Raw genomic sequence first — 19,339 nt, 5'->3', positions numbered from 1 at the left:
GGAAGGTGTGGCTGGGTTGAGGCAGGGAGTGATGACGGCAGGGGTCAGTTCGGAGGCTGCATAGACATCCCCAAGCGGGAGTGGAAGTAGCAGTGGGAGTGGAGAGGAGAGGGAGGGGTTCTCAAGAACAGATGCCAGAAGGAGGAACGGGAAGAGTCAGGAGTGAATTCAGGGAAATTGATGGGTGGGGAAGCCCCTCATGGCAATGAGCCCACTGGGAAGTGAAGCTTGAGCTTCTTTGGAAACCCATGCTCTTCCTCAAACTCTTGTACCTCTCTGGGTGGAGCCAGATTTGAGGCCATTGAGTGCCTGAGCCACACGAAGCACAAGGTCCGAGGTCAAGGAGCCCTGTGCTGTCCTGGGGTGGGAGTGAGGGGCAGGGAATCACGGCCCCCGGGCCCTTACCTACCGATCATAATCCATAACAGAGATGAGCAGGCTGACTTGGTCCATGTTCTCCGGGGGAATGTCAAAGATGATGGCCTCATTGTAGACAGGGTTGAGGGTGTTCTTCTTTATGGTGGTTTTCTTTTTCTTCAGTCTCCGCCCGTCACAGAGTAGGGACACTTTGACATATGGATCTGTGCCCATGGGGGCAGCGGGAAGGGAAGGGAGCGTGTTAAGCAGATGTCCTCGAGCACCATGTGTGGCAGAGGATCTGGGAGCCCAGACCTACTGTTGTTCTCAGATGGTATCAGTGGGATGTTAAAATAATTAAACCACCTCGTATTTATGTCGCACACCTGTCTCTGTGGACACTCTGTGCTTCATAAACACAGAGTCTTTAGCGACCTCAGGCTTTCTAGGAGAGTGTTTAATGGACTTTTGCTAATGGGGAAGCTGGCCCCAAATCAGACAGGAAACCTGCCCATGGGTACGCAGTTCACGACCCTAAATCTCAGCTCCATGGTGGCTGGCTGGCTCCAAAGGGTGCTGAAGCTGAACAAAGGCACTCTCCTCCTTTTACCTACTTGCAGGCTTTTCTCTAAGGGGTTCTTGTCAGAATTAGTAACCAGAGGATAAAGTGGGTAAAAATAGAATTGATGATGCCCAAGGAGTAGCCACAAGACAGAATAAATGAACAGCGACAGTCACGATGCTTGTGGGGTCCTCCCAACCTGACAACAGGCTTAAGGGTCTCATTGCTCCTTCAAGCTCATTTCTACCCGGCATCAGGGAGGGGAGGAGTGGCCCTGCTCTTGGCCCCCCTGGAAACTGGTTCCTGCCCACTCTTGGTAGTGGAGGAGGGGGGGCCATGGCCGGGGGACTGAGTGCCTCCGCCTTCTGGGACTCGGGGTGGCCGGCTGCCATTTCCTTTCTCAGTGTGATCTTGAAATCTCTTCAGCCCTCAAAGAGCTGTCTTTTTACTGACCTCCCATGCACCTCCCATCCTTGTCTCTTCTTTAGTTTTCTGAATGGGTATTTCATGGTCAGCTTCCTACCCTGAAATTTTCTACTCATCCAAGTGAAGCGACACCTATTGTATCTCACCGTGCAGGTGTCTCGGTCACCATCATAATTGTTATTTATGCTGCACAGCTCAAGACACAGGAGGGCAACTCACAGGTAATAACAGCTTTTGAGACACTGATGTGCTGAGACAACTTCTTGCCCAGAAGCCAGGGCTCATGCGGCTCTGTCAGGAGGCGCAGGCCCAGCAGCCTGCTCCCTGGCTCCTCATTCACAGGCATGTAACTCTAACTCCTGGGCACCCAAGTACCCACGAGGACCTTACGCTCCCTGGGGAATTGTTCAGGTGGTGGAAGAGGTACACAGCTTTGGGGAAGCTACAGAGAACCTCGACACCTGATCAGAAACTCAAGCCTTAAAGGCAGTTCCACAGGCGCCCAGGTGCGCCGCTGACTAACCAACATGACGACAGCAGCTGTGCCTTAGCCGCGGGGGTGCTTGGGTTTATGGGGGACCTGGGGAGACCACCAGGTGTTTAACCACCCTGCTGTGTCTGACAACCCATTGGCAAGGTTTCTCTCAGGAGGATGTTCAGTAAAAAGGAAGGAGGGGTTCCTAGAACTGCCGTGAGACAGCTTTCTCGTGTCCTCAGGCTCTGTTCTCTATGGATATGCCCTGGACAGTGTTCAGGTACAAGCAGACAAGTGGGAAAGTTACTTCCAAGACCTGTTGTTGACATGGCAACCTCTATGCTCAAGTGTGAACGTTGTCTTGGAGAGTGTCTTCAGGCTTGAGGCTGCCAAGGACTGCTCATCCCCTCCCATGCCTATGTCCACACACTCCCACAGCAGAGCAAATGCCCACGTGGCTGGACTTAGAAATGTTTGACAAAGCCACCTGCCCCTGGTACTGCCAAGTCACTTCAGTTGTGTCCTACTCTTGCGACCCCTATGGACTGTAGCCCACCAGGCTCCTCTGTCCATGGGATTCTCCAGGCAAGAATACTGGAGCGGGTTGCCATTTCCTTCTCCAGGGGATCTTCCCGACCCAGAGATTGAATCCTGTTCCCTGGGCCACTAAGCAAATGCCTGATGACTAACTGGGAGATTCTCAGCTTCCTTCCCCACCTCTATTCACTCCTGTGAGGCATATCTAATTTATAAAATTCCGTGGGTATTTCCCTTGAAGGAACACATAATCTCACTATCGCCTAAGAGGCTAAACAGAGACAGGGCTGTTCCCTGGGTGGTTTGCGCTGGGGCAGAAGCTTGAGCTTCTAGTGGAATGCTGGCTCCAAATGACCTTGAGGTCCTGTCCTCTCCAGTAGCCTAAGATGCAGCTAAGGGAGGGGCACAAAGGCCAGCAGTGTGTTTCAGCCTCCTTGTCACGAGGGCCATCATAATTCGGCATTTAGTATATGCCAGGCATTGTGCTGAGAGATTTATGTATATCATGTCATTTAAAATGTCAGTCCTATAAAACATTTACGATTATCCCCCTTTGACAGATAGAGAATTTGAGATTTGAGAGATTAAGAAACTTGCCTAAGATTTTAATTTATGTCTGACTCCAAAGTTTACATTTGTAACCACTAGATTCAAAGTAGTGCAGACTAGATGTGGCAGAGATGGGTGGGTGTACTAACCCACCATCCTTTTGGGGGATACTGATCCTTATGATTATTCTGTACTGTTTTTTATGGTTATGGTTCCACTGGATAGGCTTAGGGAATTGATTCATGACTAGTTTAGATCAAGGAGAACAGAAAGATCCTTGGTTTTAGAGGTCAATGTCATATAAATCAAGAACAGGCAAATGCACCCCTGAGTTCAGTCCAACAGCAAAGCAATCTGGGTTGAAGGCAAACTCAAACTTATCCTCCAAAACAGGAGATCGAGTTTGAGAGACCCCTGGGGTGAGTGTCCCAGGTACATCACCCTTTGACAAAGTTACCCATTCATTCATCATTCAATACATACTTATTTAATGCTTATGATGTTTCACGAACTGTCCCAGACACTTGCTTACATCAGTGAACAAGATGGAAATTCCTAGCGAAAAGAGGACCCCTGAATCTTCAGAATCAAGCTGAGATGTAATACCAGATTCCAAATGAAAACAAACAAAATACCCAATTCCAAACCCAGGTAGAAAAGAGAGGCAATCGTGAGAGAGAGGTGGGAACTTGGCATGAGAAAAATCTCTCACCCCCAACCCTCTGATGTGCAACAACCCACACAATTATCTTGGTGGCTTCGCCATAAGCACTCTCTCTCTAGCACATCAATTTAATTACACCAGAGAAGACAGAGTGGGACTTGGGCAGCAAAATCCTATTTCCTTCAGCAGTTTTGAGAGGCCTTGGTGAATTTCTGTCCCTGCACACACTTATTTTGTTATTAAAATGAAATCTACAATCGGTTGCAGTTTTGGAGGAAGCCAGCTTGCTGATGTCTAAAAGCCTTGTACATGCTGGAAAAGGTTCTTCAAGCTCCCCACCATGTTCTGATGTGTGGTGGTAGCTTCTGTGGAAGGAAAAACATCAGGGCAGGCACTTTCAGGGGCAGCTTTCAGCCTGGAAGGCGTGAGTTATGCACAGAGACGTGGAGGCGGCAGTAGGGGGGAGCTCTGGGAGCAGAGGCATTCAAAGCCACCACAAATACACCTGACTTCAGCGTTTCTTGACCACCGTTCCCTGAAACCTCATTTTCCAAAGCCTAATATCTCATCTTCCAACTGCACCAGGTTGGGTCTGGGCCCAGATGTGTTCATCTGGATCATCACTTCTTTGCAGCAACTGTGATTATACTAAGGAAATAAAGAATGAAAGGGAAAATCTTCCACATACTCCCAGCCAAGTTCAGAGGCACCTCTGGAGTGGATTTATGTTTGTAATCAGAATCTGGAGAAGAGCCTCTTAGGAGGGAGTTTTAGGGAAACAAACCAAGCATTTGCATCTGAGTGCAGCCCAGGCTATTCTACGTGCCTGCTCCTTGGAACGCTCCACCCTCTTCTACTTCTTGGGCTAATTTGAGTCAACTCGGGGCAGAAGGTTCCTGAGACTCTGCTGTTATATTACAACCCAAAACCCTGCACAATGAAAACTTGCATAATCGTGGGAAAGGATCAAACCTCTGACACTGTGTCCAGCCTGCAAGCTCTGAGGCTGCCTCCAAACAAGTGTCTCCTCAGTTGCTAGAACAGCACTTGTCTCTCCTGTGGTACCTAGCGGCTCTCCTGGTGCTGAGACAGAGGCCCAGAGCCCTGCAGGAAAACCTCAAATACAAATGCACTTTGCTTTTCAGTGACTCTGTTCCTCTGACTCACTACAGGGCTGCTGCAGGGCTTCATGGATCAACAAACACTTAAGACACTCAAACTTGACATAACCCTTAGAAGTCCTGAGGCCTCACACCAACCAGAAAGATATTTCCTTCTTATTTTTTCCTCCCATTTATTTGCTTCTTATCCTCTCCATCCTCCAAGAGAAAGAATGATTGTAATAGCTAATATCTCCTGACTGCTCAGTCGCAGAGTTGGACACGACTGAGCGACTGAGCAACAACTGACTGCTTATTAGGTGTCTGGCTCATTTCTAAGCATTTACATGAATTAACTTGTTTATTCTTAAAGCAACCTGTGTACTTTTTTTTTTTTTTTTCTGTTCAGATCATGAAACCAAAACATTACACAGCAAGGAAATGGCAGAACTGGTATTCAAAGCCAGGCCATATGCCCGCAGGTCTGTGCTCCAATCGAAGAATACCGGCAATTCCTCCCCCTTCTCTCTCAAAATCTCTCCACATCCTAAAGTCGGGACTATGGGGAGGCCACATGGCAAGCACCTGGGTAGGAGAGGTACCTGAGTAGCCTGTGATGTCCATTGCCTTGAGGTTCCGGCATTTGATCACGGTGAGGGTGAGCCTGCCTGCTGTGGGCAGGTAGCAGAGGGAGAACATGATCTCGCCCAAATCCACACTTTCCTGCAAAGAAGCAGACAGGAGGGCAGGTGAGGGCCACACAGCTCCTGTGCAGCCGCGGGGCCACTCCGGAGCCCCGGAGAAGCTCTCTGAGGCAGAGTGCTGTAAGGCTGGATGGTCTGGCCTCTGTCCTGGGAGTAACTGAGTATAAAAGGCAGTGATAACGACATTGGCTCTTCAGCAGACACTGTCCTCTTCAACTTTCCTTCTCAGCTCTGATCAGACTCTGGTCCTGGTCTTCTCCCTCCTGCTTTGACCTCACCTGCCCTACCTGTGCCCTTTGGCTGCAGCCCCTCAAGCCACCAAGCCCTTGGGGGCCCAACCCTATTTTCCAGTTTACCTTTCTTGGTCACGTGAGCCCTTGACTCCCCACCCTGCTGGCCTGTGGTCCCGATAGTATCCTGTACAAAACCCACTCTGGCCAGCAGGGGTCCCCTCTCCCAGCATATCCGATTCTAGCTCTCAGCTCAGTCAATCTTCACAAGGCCCTCTGCCTTGGAAGCTTCTTTGTGTGCTTCAGTTGTGTCGCTTCAGTTGTGTCTGGCTCTTTGTGACCCCACGGACTATAGCCCTCCAGGCTCCTCTGTCCATGGAATGCTCCAGGCAAGAATACTGGGGTGGGTTGCCATGCCCTCCTGCAGGGGATCTTCCCGACCCAGGGAATGAACCCTCCTCTCTTGAGTCTCCTGCACTGGCAGGCAGGTTCTTTACTGCTAGCGCCACCTGGGAAGCTCTGGCAGCTTCCTTGCCTCTCCTGAAACACACCTAGCACTCCAACTTCCAGGCTTGCGCGTGGAAGCACAAGGAATCAGGACCTGCTCAGGACATGGCACTGACCAAGAAGATACACACTTGCCATTCCATGTTCGTGCCAGGTCTTGGATCCACTCTGTCCTTATGTGTGGTCATGCTTCAGCTATGAACCCAGCCTGGAGCATATACCCTCCTGCCTCTTCTGACCCCAGAAGCATCATGACCAGGGATCCCGGGAAGTTTCTGAGCAACAGGGAATAGGAAAACTTCAAAGACAGTAAGCATGTCTGACTGTTGAATTAAACAGCACTCTGCTGGACTGCTCCTCTTCCTGTTCCCCAGCTGACAGAGGAGAGTGCTATCACTGCAAAATCTCCCAGGCTCTGAGGCTGATGTGGGGCTCCAGGACGTAGAGATGTTTCCTCCCTTAAAGCCCCCAGATCCAGGGTGGAAGAGGAAGAGGTCAAGGTTTGGGGTGGCTCTGATTTCAGGCTGGCTGTGGAGGCCTCCTGGAGGAGGTGACTTCAGAGAAAGAGAGCAGTCAAGGATCGCACTAAGGTTTTTGTCTCTTCTTCTCTCAAAGAACCACCCTCTACTGGAGACTCCTAAAGACTCCTGACACTTGGCCCCTCCTGCAGAATAATTCCCCCACCCCTTCCAGCGTATGTGGTCCCAATGCTCTCCTCTAGGTGGCACTATACCCACCCTTTCCCTAGCCCAAGATTTGTCCTTTTTCAACCCACTCCCAAACCAAATCCCAGGAGTAACAGCTCCTGGACAAGAAGCGGGTGGGGGTACTGTGGGCAGGGGTGAGAGGTGGAAGGGTGGTGTCTGGCTGGGGCAGAGCTGGACACACTGTAGAGAGAGCTCCCCCCTCCTCTGCACTCCCCCACAGATCCTAGTACATGGAGCCCAGACCAAAACCCATGAACTGTGCCCTGTGACGCTCTTCTGTGATGGGCATTTCCACCTTTGAGGCTCACAGTGACTGTGCAAGGCAGTGGGTATTGTCATTATTCCCTCCATCTCACAGACAAGAACTCAGTGGTTAAACTCAGGTGTAATGTCCTGACCAGGCTTGTGCAGCTGGTGTGAGGCACAGCTGGACTCTGACCCTCAGGATAGCAGCCCACCTAGGGAACATCTCAAGGTAACCCAGGCTCCTCCAGACCTTAGACTGCACTTCACTTGTTCTTTCCACTTGGATTTACTGAGATCCTGTTAAAGGCTCCATGTTTGGTGGAGAGTGTGCTGTCCCCCTCAACAGGCATGCAGCCTAGAGGGGTGTAAAAGAAGGCGCCGAGAGGATTTCCTTGGTGGTCCAGTGGCTAAGACTCTGTGCTCCCAATGCAGGGGACCTGGGTTTGATCCCTGGTTGGGAAACTAGATCCCACATGCTGCCACTAAAGATCCCAAATGGCCGAACTAAGACCTGGTGCAGAGGAAGGAAAGGAGGGAGGGAGAGGGAAAAGGAGGAGGGAGGGAGGGAGAGGGAAAAGGAGGAGGGAGGGAGGGAGGGAGGGAGGGGGAAAAGGAGGAGGGAGGGAGGGAGAGGGAAAAGGAGGAGGGAGGGAGGGAGGGAGGGGGAAAAGGAGGAGGGAGGGAGGGAGGGAGAGGGAAAAGGAGGAGGGAGGGAGGGAGGGAGGGGGAAAAGGAGGAGGGAGGGAGGGAGGGAGAGGGAAAAGGAGGAGGGAGGTAGGGAGGGGAGAGGGAAAAGGAGGAGGGAGGGAGAGGGAAAAGGAGGAGGGAGGGAAGGAGGAGGGGAGGGAGGGAGGGAGAGGGAAAAGGGAGGAGGGAGGGAGGGAGGAGAGGGAAAAGGAGGAGGGAGGAGGGAGGGAGAGGAAAAAGGAGGAGGAGGGAGGGAGAGGGAAAAAGGAGGAGGGAGGGGAGGGAGGGAGAGGGAAAAGGAGGAGGAGGAGGGAGGAGAGGGAAAAGGAGGAGGAGGGAGGGAGGAAAGAAGGAGCCAGGATCTCCATCTCGCTCAGGTGCATGTCCTGTCTCCCTCCGGAGCCCCCTAGTCCAGGGAGAGAGAAACAGGAAGTGGCCCACGGCAAGTGGCACAGGGGAGCGTGACTGTCCCCTCAGGCAGCAGGGTCAGGTCAGCAGTGCACCTGGCTGAATGTTCCATCTCTAGAGGAGGCACCGAGCTACAAGGAGGCCCCCAACTCCCTTGATTTCCTTATAACCCTCCAAGGTGCAATCCTGCCCAGTGTTCAAGAAACCCATCCAGCCTCAATAACAGCAAGAAGAACCAAGGTTATTGCATGCGTACCATGTGCCAAGTCCTTTGCTAAATTGCCTCCGTGAGTCTCACCACAGCCCCTGTGGGATGGGTGATCTTAGTACCCCCACCGCATGCAGGAGGAAATGACTGGTGAAGTTAAGCGACTTGCTGAGGTCAAATGAGTGCTCTGGGGCCAGACTTTTATAGGCCAGGGCTGCTGCCCAAATGCTCTCGGTAGCGCCCCCTGCGCGGCTTCCAGAATCAAGACCCATCCTCCTAGCTTACATTCCGGACGCTTAACGATTAGTCCCGTCCTACCACCTCCCCTGATTATTTTTCTGTATCCCTCCTTGCCAACCCTCTGCTCCAACTGGCCGGTGTATCTTTGGTTCTTTTGGCCAACATGCTTCCTCCTCTTGTCTTTGTTTGGATGATAATCCCATGCATCTTGGAGGGCCCAGGGCCATGCCCCTCACAGGGACCCTTGCCCAGGGTGCAGCCCTTACTAAGCACGTCTCCCCACATACCTGCTACACTTTCTTCCCCTGAGGTGCTCACAGGGGTGCACGAGTCCCTGCTTTGCTACAGCCAAGCCCTCCTATAGCATCCAGGGACTAGAGGCCCCTTTGGGGCAGGGCCTTCACTTTACCTGTACTGTGCTTCAGAGATGCTTGAGAGCCCAAGAGGAGCTACACAGACGGTTACACTTTAGGCAGAAGAACCCTTGAAAGGAATGGTTCTCCATATCAACGTTTCCATCAGGTTAGGGCCCTGGTAAGCAATCTAGAAGTTCCCAGGGTCCTTGTGAGCGTGTGCTTAGTCGCTCAGTCATGTGTGACTCTTACCTGTGAAAGGAGTGAGCACAAGGCTGCTGTCACCTTTTCCCACTCAGCCACCTGACAGATGCAGAGTGAAGCCTTCAAAGGCAGTCTTTTCGCAGGAGTCTAAGTTAGTTTGTTTGTGAGCTTGGGAGACTTGCCTGGGGCTGTGGGAGAGCCCTCAGGGTGAGCGGAATCGCCTGGGGCTCTGTAGGCCGCCCTCAGAGATGGCTCCCCCCAGGGACAGCACAGAGTCAGCAGGGCCCTCCTTCCTCGGTAGAGCCGCCCCTGGGGGCACCCAAGGTGCTGAGTCCGCAGCCGGATTTAGAACTCCCCACCCCGCTCCTGGTTCCTGCACCCAGCAGTGAGCTCCACCCTCCATCACTGGGCCCCAAGAGGCAAAAGGAGTGGGTCAAGAGTCCACTATGACTTGGGGGCAGAGAGGAAACTGGGGCCAAGTGGCCCAAAGTCTGATCTTGGACCTTCTGCTGGGGGTGATTGGGCCTGATGGCAGAACAGCTACTCTTGGCTCAGTGGGTTAAGGCAAGTATTAATTCCCCTGCATATGTACACAGCAGTGTGTGATCAGTCGCTTCAGTCATGTCCGACTCTTGTGACTCCATGGACTGTAGCCTGCCAGGCTCCTCTGTCCATGGGGATTCTCCAGGCATGAATACTGGAGTGGGTTGCCATGCCCTTCTCCAGGGGATCTCCTCTACCCAGGGATCGAACATCTCTTATGTCTCTTGCATTGGCAGGGGGGTTCTTTACCACTAGAGCCACCTGGGAAGCCCTTGTAAACAGTAGAGGACCAGGTTACTTGATAAAGGAAAATAAATAGTTTACTTTTGAGTACATAGATGGGGCTAAGCAGTCAGAAAGTCAGCATCTCCTGGAGGCATCTCCCTCTCTGGAAAGCCAGGCCCAGCTTGGCCCCATGGGCAGCCTTGCCGAGTCATCTCAGCACCACCTGCTTTCTCAGGAGGTTTCAGCCCCAGATCCTGCACACTTGCCAGCCTTTTATCCTCACTGAGGATGTTTGTGGCTTTGGCTTTAATATAACCAGGGGTGACCAGGGGCTGCAGAACAGCCAGCACATTATTCCTTTCATCTTCACCTTCTGTCAAGAGAGACCACCATAGGGCCCCTGACTGGCAATGAGCTTCCTGGTGCAGAAGAGGTCACTGCTGTCCAGAAAGCAGCAGACTCCAACTTAGGCCTCTGGACTGCTGACCCAAGGGGCTGATAGGGTGGGTCTGAGCCCAGCAGTAGCTGGTGAAAGTCTTGGCTATTGCTTGGAGAGGGGCAGGCCTGCATCCAGGATATTGGCGCTTGGAGAATCCTGTCCTTAATTGCATGAAGCCTGTCCACCTACATCATTGTGCATCCTAGTAGCATCTCCCCTGGCTGCTGCGCCCAGACGTCTGGGCAGTAAGATTTGTAAAGGCCCATCCACTGCACCACATTGCCCTTGCTGGTTCCCCAGGAGTCCATCTGCAACAGCTCATTAAAGCACTTTTCTCTCCTTGATGCACTCACACAGCCCTAAGTATAGAAAAAAAAAAAAAAATTTCCTACCTGTGGACTGCCCAGGAAAGGGAGGGACTTTATTTAGTCCCTCCACCACTAAGTACTCAGGCTTGTCATTTCACATCTCTGGGCTTTGGTCTATAAAATGAGAGCATCACCCCAGATGCTGTAGCCTTAAGGTCCCTGCCAGCCATAAAAACCAAGCATTCAAACTGGAAAAATTCATCATCAGCCATCACCAATTAAGATGGTCCAAGGATGCCTAAGGGTTTCCCTGGTGGCTCAGAGGGTAAAGAATCTGCCTGCAATCAGAAGACTGGGGTTCGATCCCTGGGTAGGGAAGATACCTGGAGAAGGGAATGGCAATCCACTCCAGTATTCTTTCCTGGAGAATTCCATGGACAGAGGAGCCTGGTGGGCTACAGTCCATGGGGTTGGTTGCAAAGAGTCGGACACGGCTGAGAGATTAGCACTTTCACACTTTCAAGGATGCTTAACTGCTATCTGTCTGTTTACCCACCTCAAGGTATCCAGGAACTTTGTTTTGAATTTCATATGCTCTCATTCCTTCAGTTCCCACTGCCCCCCACCTGTTTTGTTCTTCTCCAGGGCTGGGCTTCTTCCTCTTAAATAGGCAATGAGTGGCGTCAATGCCTCTGCGTCCGTCTGGGGAATCCAGGCTGAGCGAAGCAAGAACGATGCTTCCCCATCTCTTAGAGAACACTTCTAGTCTCTTAATCATTAAGTGGCTTGTCTGAATCGCTCAGCATCAGCAGAGAAGTATCTGCTACACTTTCAGAAAAGTCACAAGAGAATAAAAAGATCTTTGAAGCACTGGGCAGGAAGTGCTGTTACCCTGAGGCTGGGGGGCTGGAAGCGAGATGGGGTGGAAGCCAATTTGGCTTCAACAGGTAAAGAAAGAGCCAGTGAGCAATCCCTCTATGTAGACCTGGGGCTTGGAACTGGGGGTAGAGATGAGTCACATGTGGAGGCTGGATGCCGGGACTGGTATCCACCCCCACAGCCCCCCAGACCTCTTCAGAGCCCACGCCACAACCATAGCTTCTATTTGACTGTGGGGATTTTATGATGAATGCAGTGTTCTCATTAGATGGGGGGCTCTGTGGGAGCAGGGATATGGACTGGTTTTACTCATCAATCCCCCATATCTAGCCCAGGGCCCAATTCACAGTAAGAGCTCAGGAAATACTGGCTGATGAAAGAATGGTTGAGCCTGTGGACTTGAGGTCAGGCAACTCTGGGTCCAGGGTCCAGCTCCATTTATGAGGAGTGTAACTTACTTTAATCCTTTTCTAGTCTTGGTTTTCTAATCTGTGAAATGGGGCTAATAACAGTACCTACTTCCTAAGGTTGATAAATAAAGATTAAATGAGGTAATTTGTGCCAAGTGCTTAGCATAGTGCCTGGCACACAGTAAGCACTCAGAAAGCATTAGCCGCTATTATAATTTGTTAAGACTATCACAACTACCATTATCGAGAGCTCCCGGGCTTGGGATAAGGCCAGAGAGAGAAAGGCACACAGGTAAGCAGCAGCGTCTGGCTCGATTAGTGCTGTAAGAGAGCTGTGGACAAGATGTGGGCCCTAGAGGAGGAAAGAAGCTCTGCCAGGAATTTTAGGGTAGGCTTCCCAGAGAGGGTGCTACTCGGTAGGATCTAGCAAGGTGAGTGAAAAGAGCTTACAGGAGAAGAAACAAGCAAGCAGTGCCCAGGCAGGTGTCATTGGGTGCATAAAGACACAGAGCAGAGGCCTGGAGGTCCAGCGAGGCTCGAGGGCAGTGTGGACCACAGGGCAGGCTGAGAGCAGCCCAGACCAGGCTGGCGTGTCTGCCTCAGGGCCCACACCGGCGGGTGACCGAGACCTCTCTACACCTGCTCTTCCATCCCTATATCCCTCTCAGTCCACAGCATTACCTTCCGCCTAGACACCCACACCAGAGACCATCTTCACCTGTGTCATTCATTCGCTACTGCCTACAAAATGTTTCCAAATACAGGGAGACAGTAGTAATGAGACAGAGTCCCAGCCCTCCAGGAGCTTCTGTTCTGGGGGAGGGAGACAAAACTCAAGTAAGCAAGAGAGTATTGTAGGGTGCTGAGGGAACGTGGGCAGGGGCAGAGAGTAAAGAGTCGGGGGCAGGGTGGAGGCTGTTTAGACAGAGCGGTCAGGAGGCCAGTCAGACCTGAGAGAGGCGGGAGGTGGACTGCCCCAAGGGGATAGCAAGTGATGCCAGGGGAGCAGCATGCGGGGAGGGGAGCAGTGGGGAAGGGAGGCAGGGCCAGGTCTCTGAGGCCCTGAGGGGTGTTTGGATTTTCTCCTCCGTGGAAAGCAGGACTTCAGCAGAATTGCAGGGAAAATGGGTGGCTGAGGAAGAGTGGATCCCCGGGTTGTGAAGATCCCTTGGAGAAAGAACTGGAAACCCACTCTAGTCCTCTGGCTGGGAAATCTCATGGACAGTGGAGCCTGGCGGGCTACAGTCCATACGGTCACAAAGAGTCGGACATGACTAAAGTGACTTAGCGCACATGCACGGGGAAGAGAAGTCGATAGGATCCCAGCTTCCTAGCCCTCCTGTGGTCTCCATACTCAGTTTCCCAGCCAGGCTTTTCTGCCCTGTAAGAGTCCGCAGACTCTGAGGCCTGCTCCTCCCCTCCTCTCCACACTACCTTAGCTCTAACCCATACCAGGACTTCCCAGTTTTCTGACTCCCTACTCCAATCCCCTGGTGGCTCACATGGTAAAGACTCCGCCTGCAATGAGGGAGAGCTGGGTTCGATCCCTGGGTTGGGAAGTTCCCCTGGAGGAGGAAATAGCAACCCACTCCAGTATTCTTGCCTGGAGAAGCCCCATGGACAGAGGAGCCTGGCAGGCTACAGTCCACAGGGTTGCAAAATGTCAGACACGACTGAGTGACTAAGCATAAGCATAGCCCCCAACCCCTCGGATCTATCCTCCTCGCTGTAATCAGAGGGTTCTCCTGCTCCAAATCGTTCAGTGGCCCCCCATTCCAAACTAGTTTTGTAGCTGGAAAACTCTTCTTCAAATGAAATATACACAATGGATGAAAAGTGGCTTAGAAATGAGGCAACCCTCAATATTCGTTGGAAGGACCAATGTGAAGCTCCAATATTTTGACCACCTGATATGGAGCCGACTCATTGGAAAAGATCCTGATGCTAGGAAAGATTGAGGGCAGGAGGAGAAGGGGACAATACAGAATGAGACCAATTCAGTTCAGTTGCTCAGTTGTGTTCGACTCTTTGTGACCCCATGGACTGCAGCATGCCAGGCTTCCCTGTCTATCACCAACTCCCGGAGCTTAGTCAAACTCATGTCCATCGAGTTGGTGATGCCATCCAACCATCTCATCCTCTGTTATCTCCTTCTCCTGCCTTCAATCTTTCCCAGCATCAGGGTCTTTTCCAGTGAGTCAATTCTTTGCATCAGGTGGCCAAAGTATTAGAGCTTCAGCTTCAGCATCAGTCCTTCCAATCAACATTCAGGACTGATTTCCTTTAGGATTGACTGGCTCGATCTCCTTGCAGTCCAAGGGATTCTCAAGAGTCTTCTCCAACACCACAGTTCAAAAGCATCAATTTTTCAGCACTCAGCTTTCTTTATAGCAACTCTATCCATACAAGACTACTGGAAAAACCATAGCTTTGACTAGACAGACTTTTGTGGCAAAGTAATGTCTCTGCTTTTTAATATACTGTCTAGGTTGGTCATAGTTTTTCTTCCATGGAGCAAGTGTCTTTTAATTTCATTGCAGTGATTTTGAAGCCAAAAAAATAAAGTCTGTCACTGTTTCCATTGTTTTCCCATCTATTTGCCATGAAGTGATGGCAAATTGGATGCCATGATCTTAGTTTTCTGAATGTTGAGTTTTAAGCCAACTTTTTCACTCTCCTCTTTCACTTTCATCAAGAGGCTCTTTAGTTCCTCTTCACTTTCTGCCATAAGGATGGTGTCATAAGGGTGAAGTTATTGATATTTCTCCTGGCAACCTTGATTCCAACTTGTGCTTCATCCAGCCCGGCATTTAGCATGATGTACGCTGCATGTAAGTTTAAGCAGGGTGATGATATACAGCCTTGACAAACTCCTTTCTCTATTTGGACCCAGTCTGTTGTTCCATGTCCAGTTCTAACTGTTGCTTCTTGACCTGCATACAGACTTCTCAGGAGGCAGGTCAGGTGGTCTGGTGTTCCCATCTCTTTAAGAATTTTCCACAGTTTGTTTTGATCTACAGTTTGTTGTGATCTCTCTGTGTCGAGGATGAGATGGTTGGATGAAATCACTGACTCGATGGACATGAGTTTGAGCAAACTCTGGGAGATAGTGGAGGACAGGTAAGCCTGGCATGCTGCAGTTCATGCGGTCGCAGAGTGGGGCAAGACTTAACATCTGAACAACAACACCCAGAGTTAACTGTCACCAAGAGTCAGACACGACTACACCACCACCACCACCCAGAATTCCTACCTTCAACCCCTCAGCCTACTTCCTTGGAGCGTCTAGGAGTCAGGGTGAAAATCACTCACCCTCAGCATCCAGGGCACTCAGGCTTCTTCGTGATTTGGCCCTTGCCTTTCTTGCCAATCATTCCAGTCCAGGTGCCCTATTATGGGCCATTCTGTCCTAAGTGCTCATACATGCCGAGTCATATAAATTTCACAGAAGCCTCATGAGATAGATGCTATGATTATCTGCATTTTCTTCACGGGGACCCTGACGTACCTCAAGGCTGTTCCTCCACCCCAGCACATAGCTACTCCATGGCAGAGCTGGGATGTGACCCCAGGCAGCCAGGTTCGAGAGCCCACCATTTTGGCTACTGCAACATCCTGTCTCTCTACAGCTCCCCCTCCCAAACCCCAGGTTCTTCTGTACCTTCACACCTTGGCCCTGCTCATTCCACTGCCTGAAATAACCTCTCCTTCTTCCTGACTGTCCTAGACAACACTCGTCTTGCCAGTCCAGCTGTCCTGATCTCTCCTCTTGGGTCCCTTCTCCTCACTCCTCTGGTCAGGCTTGGGGTGTCTCTCATGGCCTGGGGACAGGAGTTACAAAGGCCTTGAAGCAAGGCAAGGCACATCTGAGACTCAATCAGCAGGATCTGGGACCCACTAGATGAGTGGGCTGCAGTGGAGGAGGGCAGAAACCAACATTCCATCCACCCCATACATCCCCCAAGGCTGGATCAACTCTCTGCTGGCGGAGAGGAGCCAAGAGGGTGGGTGCTTCTCCTGGGGTGCCACAAGGGGGGATCCTGCTGTGAGCACCAGGCTGGCTGACGTGGGCTGTTCCCTGCTCCTCTGGGGGCCTGGGCTTGCAGGGCTGAGGAGAACGCCACAGGCTGGGGGTGGCCCGGGTGGAAGGGCGGGCTGTGTCTGTTGTGTTGCTCGGGCTCCCTGCTGGGAGCCGGGGCCGCTTCTGTTTGTTCTGACTTCCATGCCTGCTTTTTCTCTCAAGTGCTCTCTGCCCCAAGGGCTTTGCAGCATTATGAATAAATGATCTAGCAAAATGGAGGCGCCTTAAACGAACTCCATACGCTCTGGCTGCAGCCCATGCTGTGGACACAGAGAGCCTGGGACCCGCTGATGGAGAAGAGAGAGACCCTCAGGCTCAGAGGGCGGGCAGGGGACAGAGGAAGTGGGTGAGATCCTCGAGGTGGGCTCGGTCCCAGGGACACCTCCAGACACGACAGCACATCAGTGGGTGGCAAGTGCTTCTCTATCTGAGCATCTTCAGGGAAACAGCTGGTTTTATTTAGGAAACTTTTCCACAGCCTCTCCTTCAGGAACCTGCCCTTGAAAAGAGGTTTAGTGTTTGGCATGCACCATTACTTTTGGGCAAATATCCATGAGTCAGAATCACACTGGGAGGTACAGATCCCTTCCTAATGACTTTTTAAAAGGTGGGCGGAGAGGGAGAGGGGCTATGAGGGGGCAGAAGGAGTTTGAGGAGAGCAGAGTTTGGGGAAGTTCCAGAAGAGATGGAGGCCATGCCTGGTCAAGCTGGAGAGTCTGCACCACTCGGGCCTGTCTGGAGAGGCCAGGGCCAAGGACCTCACCTCCGCTCTGGTCCATCCACAGGCATCTTCACTAATGACAGAGAGGAGTAAATGGCACATAAATGAACTTAATGATGAGCATCTGTCTTCATTTCTTGCCTCAAATGGTCCTGCTGCGTGGCTGTCAAACAGCTGTCAGTTTCCTCCAGAGGGGGCGGGTGGCTCAGCGGTGAGTTAGCTGCTCTTTGCCTGGGCAGGGCTGCACCAGCAGGGCTCTCAGAGGAGGGAAGACAGATGCCTTGGTCCCGGCGGGATGGTCTCCTGGAGCAACGGAGAAATGCTTCTGCAAACAGGTGTCCTGGGGATGCCAACAGCCAGGGGTTCCAGACAAGGGCTCCAGCTTGAACCATGAGTGATGGGGCTCTAGCTTCTCCGTCTCTTTGGTGACCTGAAGGTTTAGGTTTTTACCTGTCTCCTGTTCCAGACACTTTGACCTCTGGGCCTTGCCGCAATGAGGCTGCTCTCTGAAGACCCTCTTTGCAGCCTTGCGTGGAGTTGCCTAGGCTGTTCTGGAAGCATTCTCTTCCTTCAGTTATTCTCCCACCTCTGCAGCTATTCCTTCCAATTTCTGCTGGACCATCCTCCCGTCCCTGCCTCTAAGCAGTGGATTCTAAACAGTCATTTTCTCCTCACTCACCCATAATGTCAACACCCACCGCCATGCTCATGACCCCCGAATTTATGGTGCTTTCACAGTCTGCCTCTAGACTCCACACTCATATGTTTCAACACGACATCCCAACCTGGACATCTCACAGAAACTTGAGAAACTCAAACTTGGGATTCTCGGGGAGAACTCCGAGCTTCTGCTTACATGTTCCTCTTGTTTTCTTCAACTCGGGAAACGGCCCCTCCATCCACCCAGTTTCTCCTAGTTGATGCCTGCCTTCCTCTCTCCTCTGCATTCAGTTCATCACGAAACCCTGTCAGTTCTCATCACTGAGTCCTGTTAACTCTATCTTCAAATCTGATCTCGAGTCTACCCACCTGTCTCTACCTCCAGTGCCACAGAGAGGACAACATCACCTTCCACCCGCCCGTGCCACACCTCCCAACGGGTCCCTTGCTTCCCTTTGCTTTCCTGCTCCACCTTCCACACAGCAGGCAGAAAGGGCTTCCAAAACTGTAAGATGGACCATGTCACTCCTCTATTTAAAACCCTTCAGTGACTTCCTCCTGTGGTAGAATGAAAGCCAAAGCCCTTACCAAGACCTGCGGGGCCCTACTCGATCAGGGCCCATCCCTCCCTCCACTTGCCCAGGCCTCACCACCTTGCGTTAGCCTCTCAGGTGCTGTCAGCCCTTCAAATGTGCCCCACCCTCACCCTGCACATTGTGTCCCCTCTGCTTGATCATCCTTACCCCAACTCTTCACACATAGCAGGTGTCCTCTCATTGTTCGGGCACTTCCTCCAAAGCCACACCTCCTGCTCTAGACTGCGTGTTCCCAAAGGACAGGGCTGAGCAAACCAAGGGCCCAGGGTACAAAGGCAAAGTTGGTGGAGGCCCTCACTCAGCTTCACTCATAAGTGCCTCCAGCATGAATGCCTCCTTGAATCCTGCCCCCTTGGTGCCTTGCTTAACCTGTTCTCACTGCCATCCAGTAGTTTACTCACCATTGTATTCCCAGGCCTGAGCACAGTGCCTGGGCTATAACACAGGCTCACCAACATTCGGGGGCTTCCCAGGTGGCGCTAGTGGGAAAGGACCCACCTGCCAATGCAGGTAGATGTAAGAGACGTGGGTTTGATACCTGGCTTGGGAAGATCCCCTGGAGGAGGGCCTGGCAACCCATTCCAGTATTCTTGCCTGGAGTATCCCACAGACAGAAGAGCCTGGTGGGCTACGGTCCATAGGGTCACAAAGAGTCAGCCACGACTGAAGCGACTTAGCATGCATGCATGCACCAATATTTGTTGAATTAATGAGCAGCTTGGCTTTGTGGGGTACACCTAGTTAGAAGGTGATGAAAAGGACGGGTGTGGGTCCCTGCTTAACCTCAGCCTCAGGTCTGTCCAGCCTTGTCTCTGTGGCTAACAAGACGTGGCTAATAGCTCAGGGTGGTGCCTCACAAGGTACTGCCCAGGAAGTGGTCTGGAGCGCTCCTGTTCTGGATTCCCTTGGGAGGTGGGAACTTGACTCCTGAGTTGTAGCCCAGGTCTGTGGAATCAGGATCTCTGAGGCTGGGGCCTGCATGAGTGAAGGATTGACAGGCTTCCCCAGAGACTCTTATGTATCCTTGGTTTGCAACATAACGCAAACAAGAGATTCCGAGGCTGCCCTGGACAAGACCCTTAGTAGAGGCTCTGTGACCACGAGCAAAGTGATTCAGTATCAGTGCTGCCGAGCAAAAGTTAGCATCACAGAAGGGCCTCTTCTCCTTTCATAGGTGCAAACAAGGTTGCAATGGATCAAAGCCATGTCAATTCCCCTAGATGGCTTGCTCACTCTTGCCTTCCACCTTTTCCCTTTGTACCTCAGGCACACTGCTTAGCTGAATTTTAGTAAGAAGGTGCCTCACCCAAATT

At 51.8% G+C, this 19,339-nt stretch overlaps 1 protein-coding gene across 7 annotated transcripts in view; it reads right to left on the bottom strand.

Moving 5' to 3' along the window:
* Positions 1-19,339, bottom strand: part of SYT6 (synaptotagmin 6) — a 70,688-nt gene that overhangs the window by 8,285 nt on the left and 43,064 nt on the right. For all 7 annotated transcript variants that reach the window (XR_003510226.1, XR_003510225.1, XM_027536012.1 and 4 more), the window contains exons 4-5: positions 5,273-5,393; positions 410-581 (exon numbers count right to left, since the gene is read on the bottom strand). Coding sequence is in view for 5 of the 7 variants with exons in the window: in XM_027536012.1 (XP_027391813.1) it covers positions 410-581; positions 5,273-5,393 (293 nt within the window). In the remaining 2 variants the exon portion in view is untranslated. The remainder of the gene's footprint in view (positions 1-409; positions 582-5,272; positions 5,394-19,339) is intronic.

This window comes from Bos indicus x Bos taurus, chromosome 3, assembly GCF_003369695.1.
Source record: "Bos indicus x Bos taurus breed Angus x Brahman F1 hybrid chromosome 3, Bos_hybrid_MaternalHap_v2.0, whole genome shotgun sequence".
In the NCBI taxonomy this organism is placed as follows: Eukaryota; Metazoa; Chordata; class Mammalia; order Artiodactyla; family Bovidae; genus Bos; species Bos indicus x Bos taurus.
The sequence above is the reverse complement of the archived record's forward strand: the minus strand, read 5'-3'. Positions and strand labels throughout refer to the sequence as shown.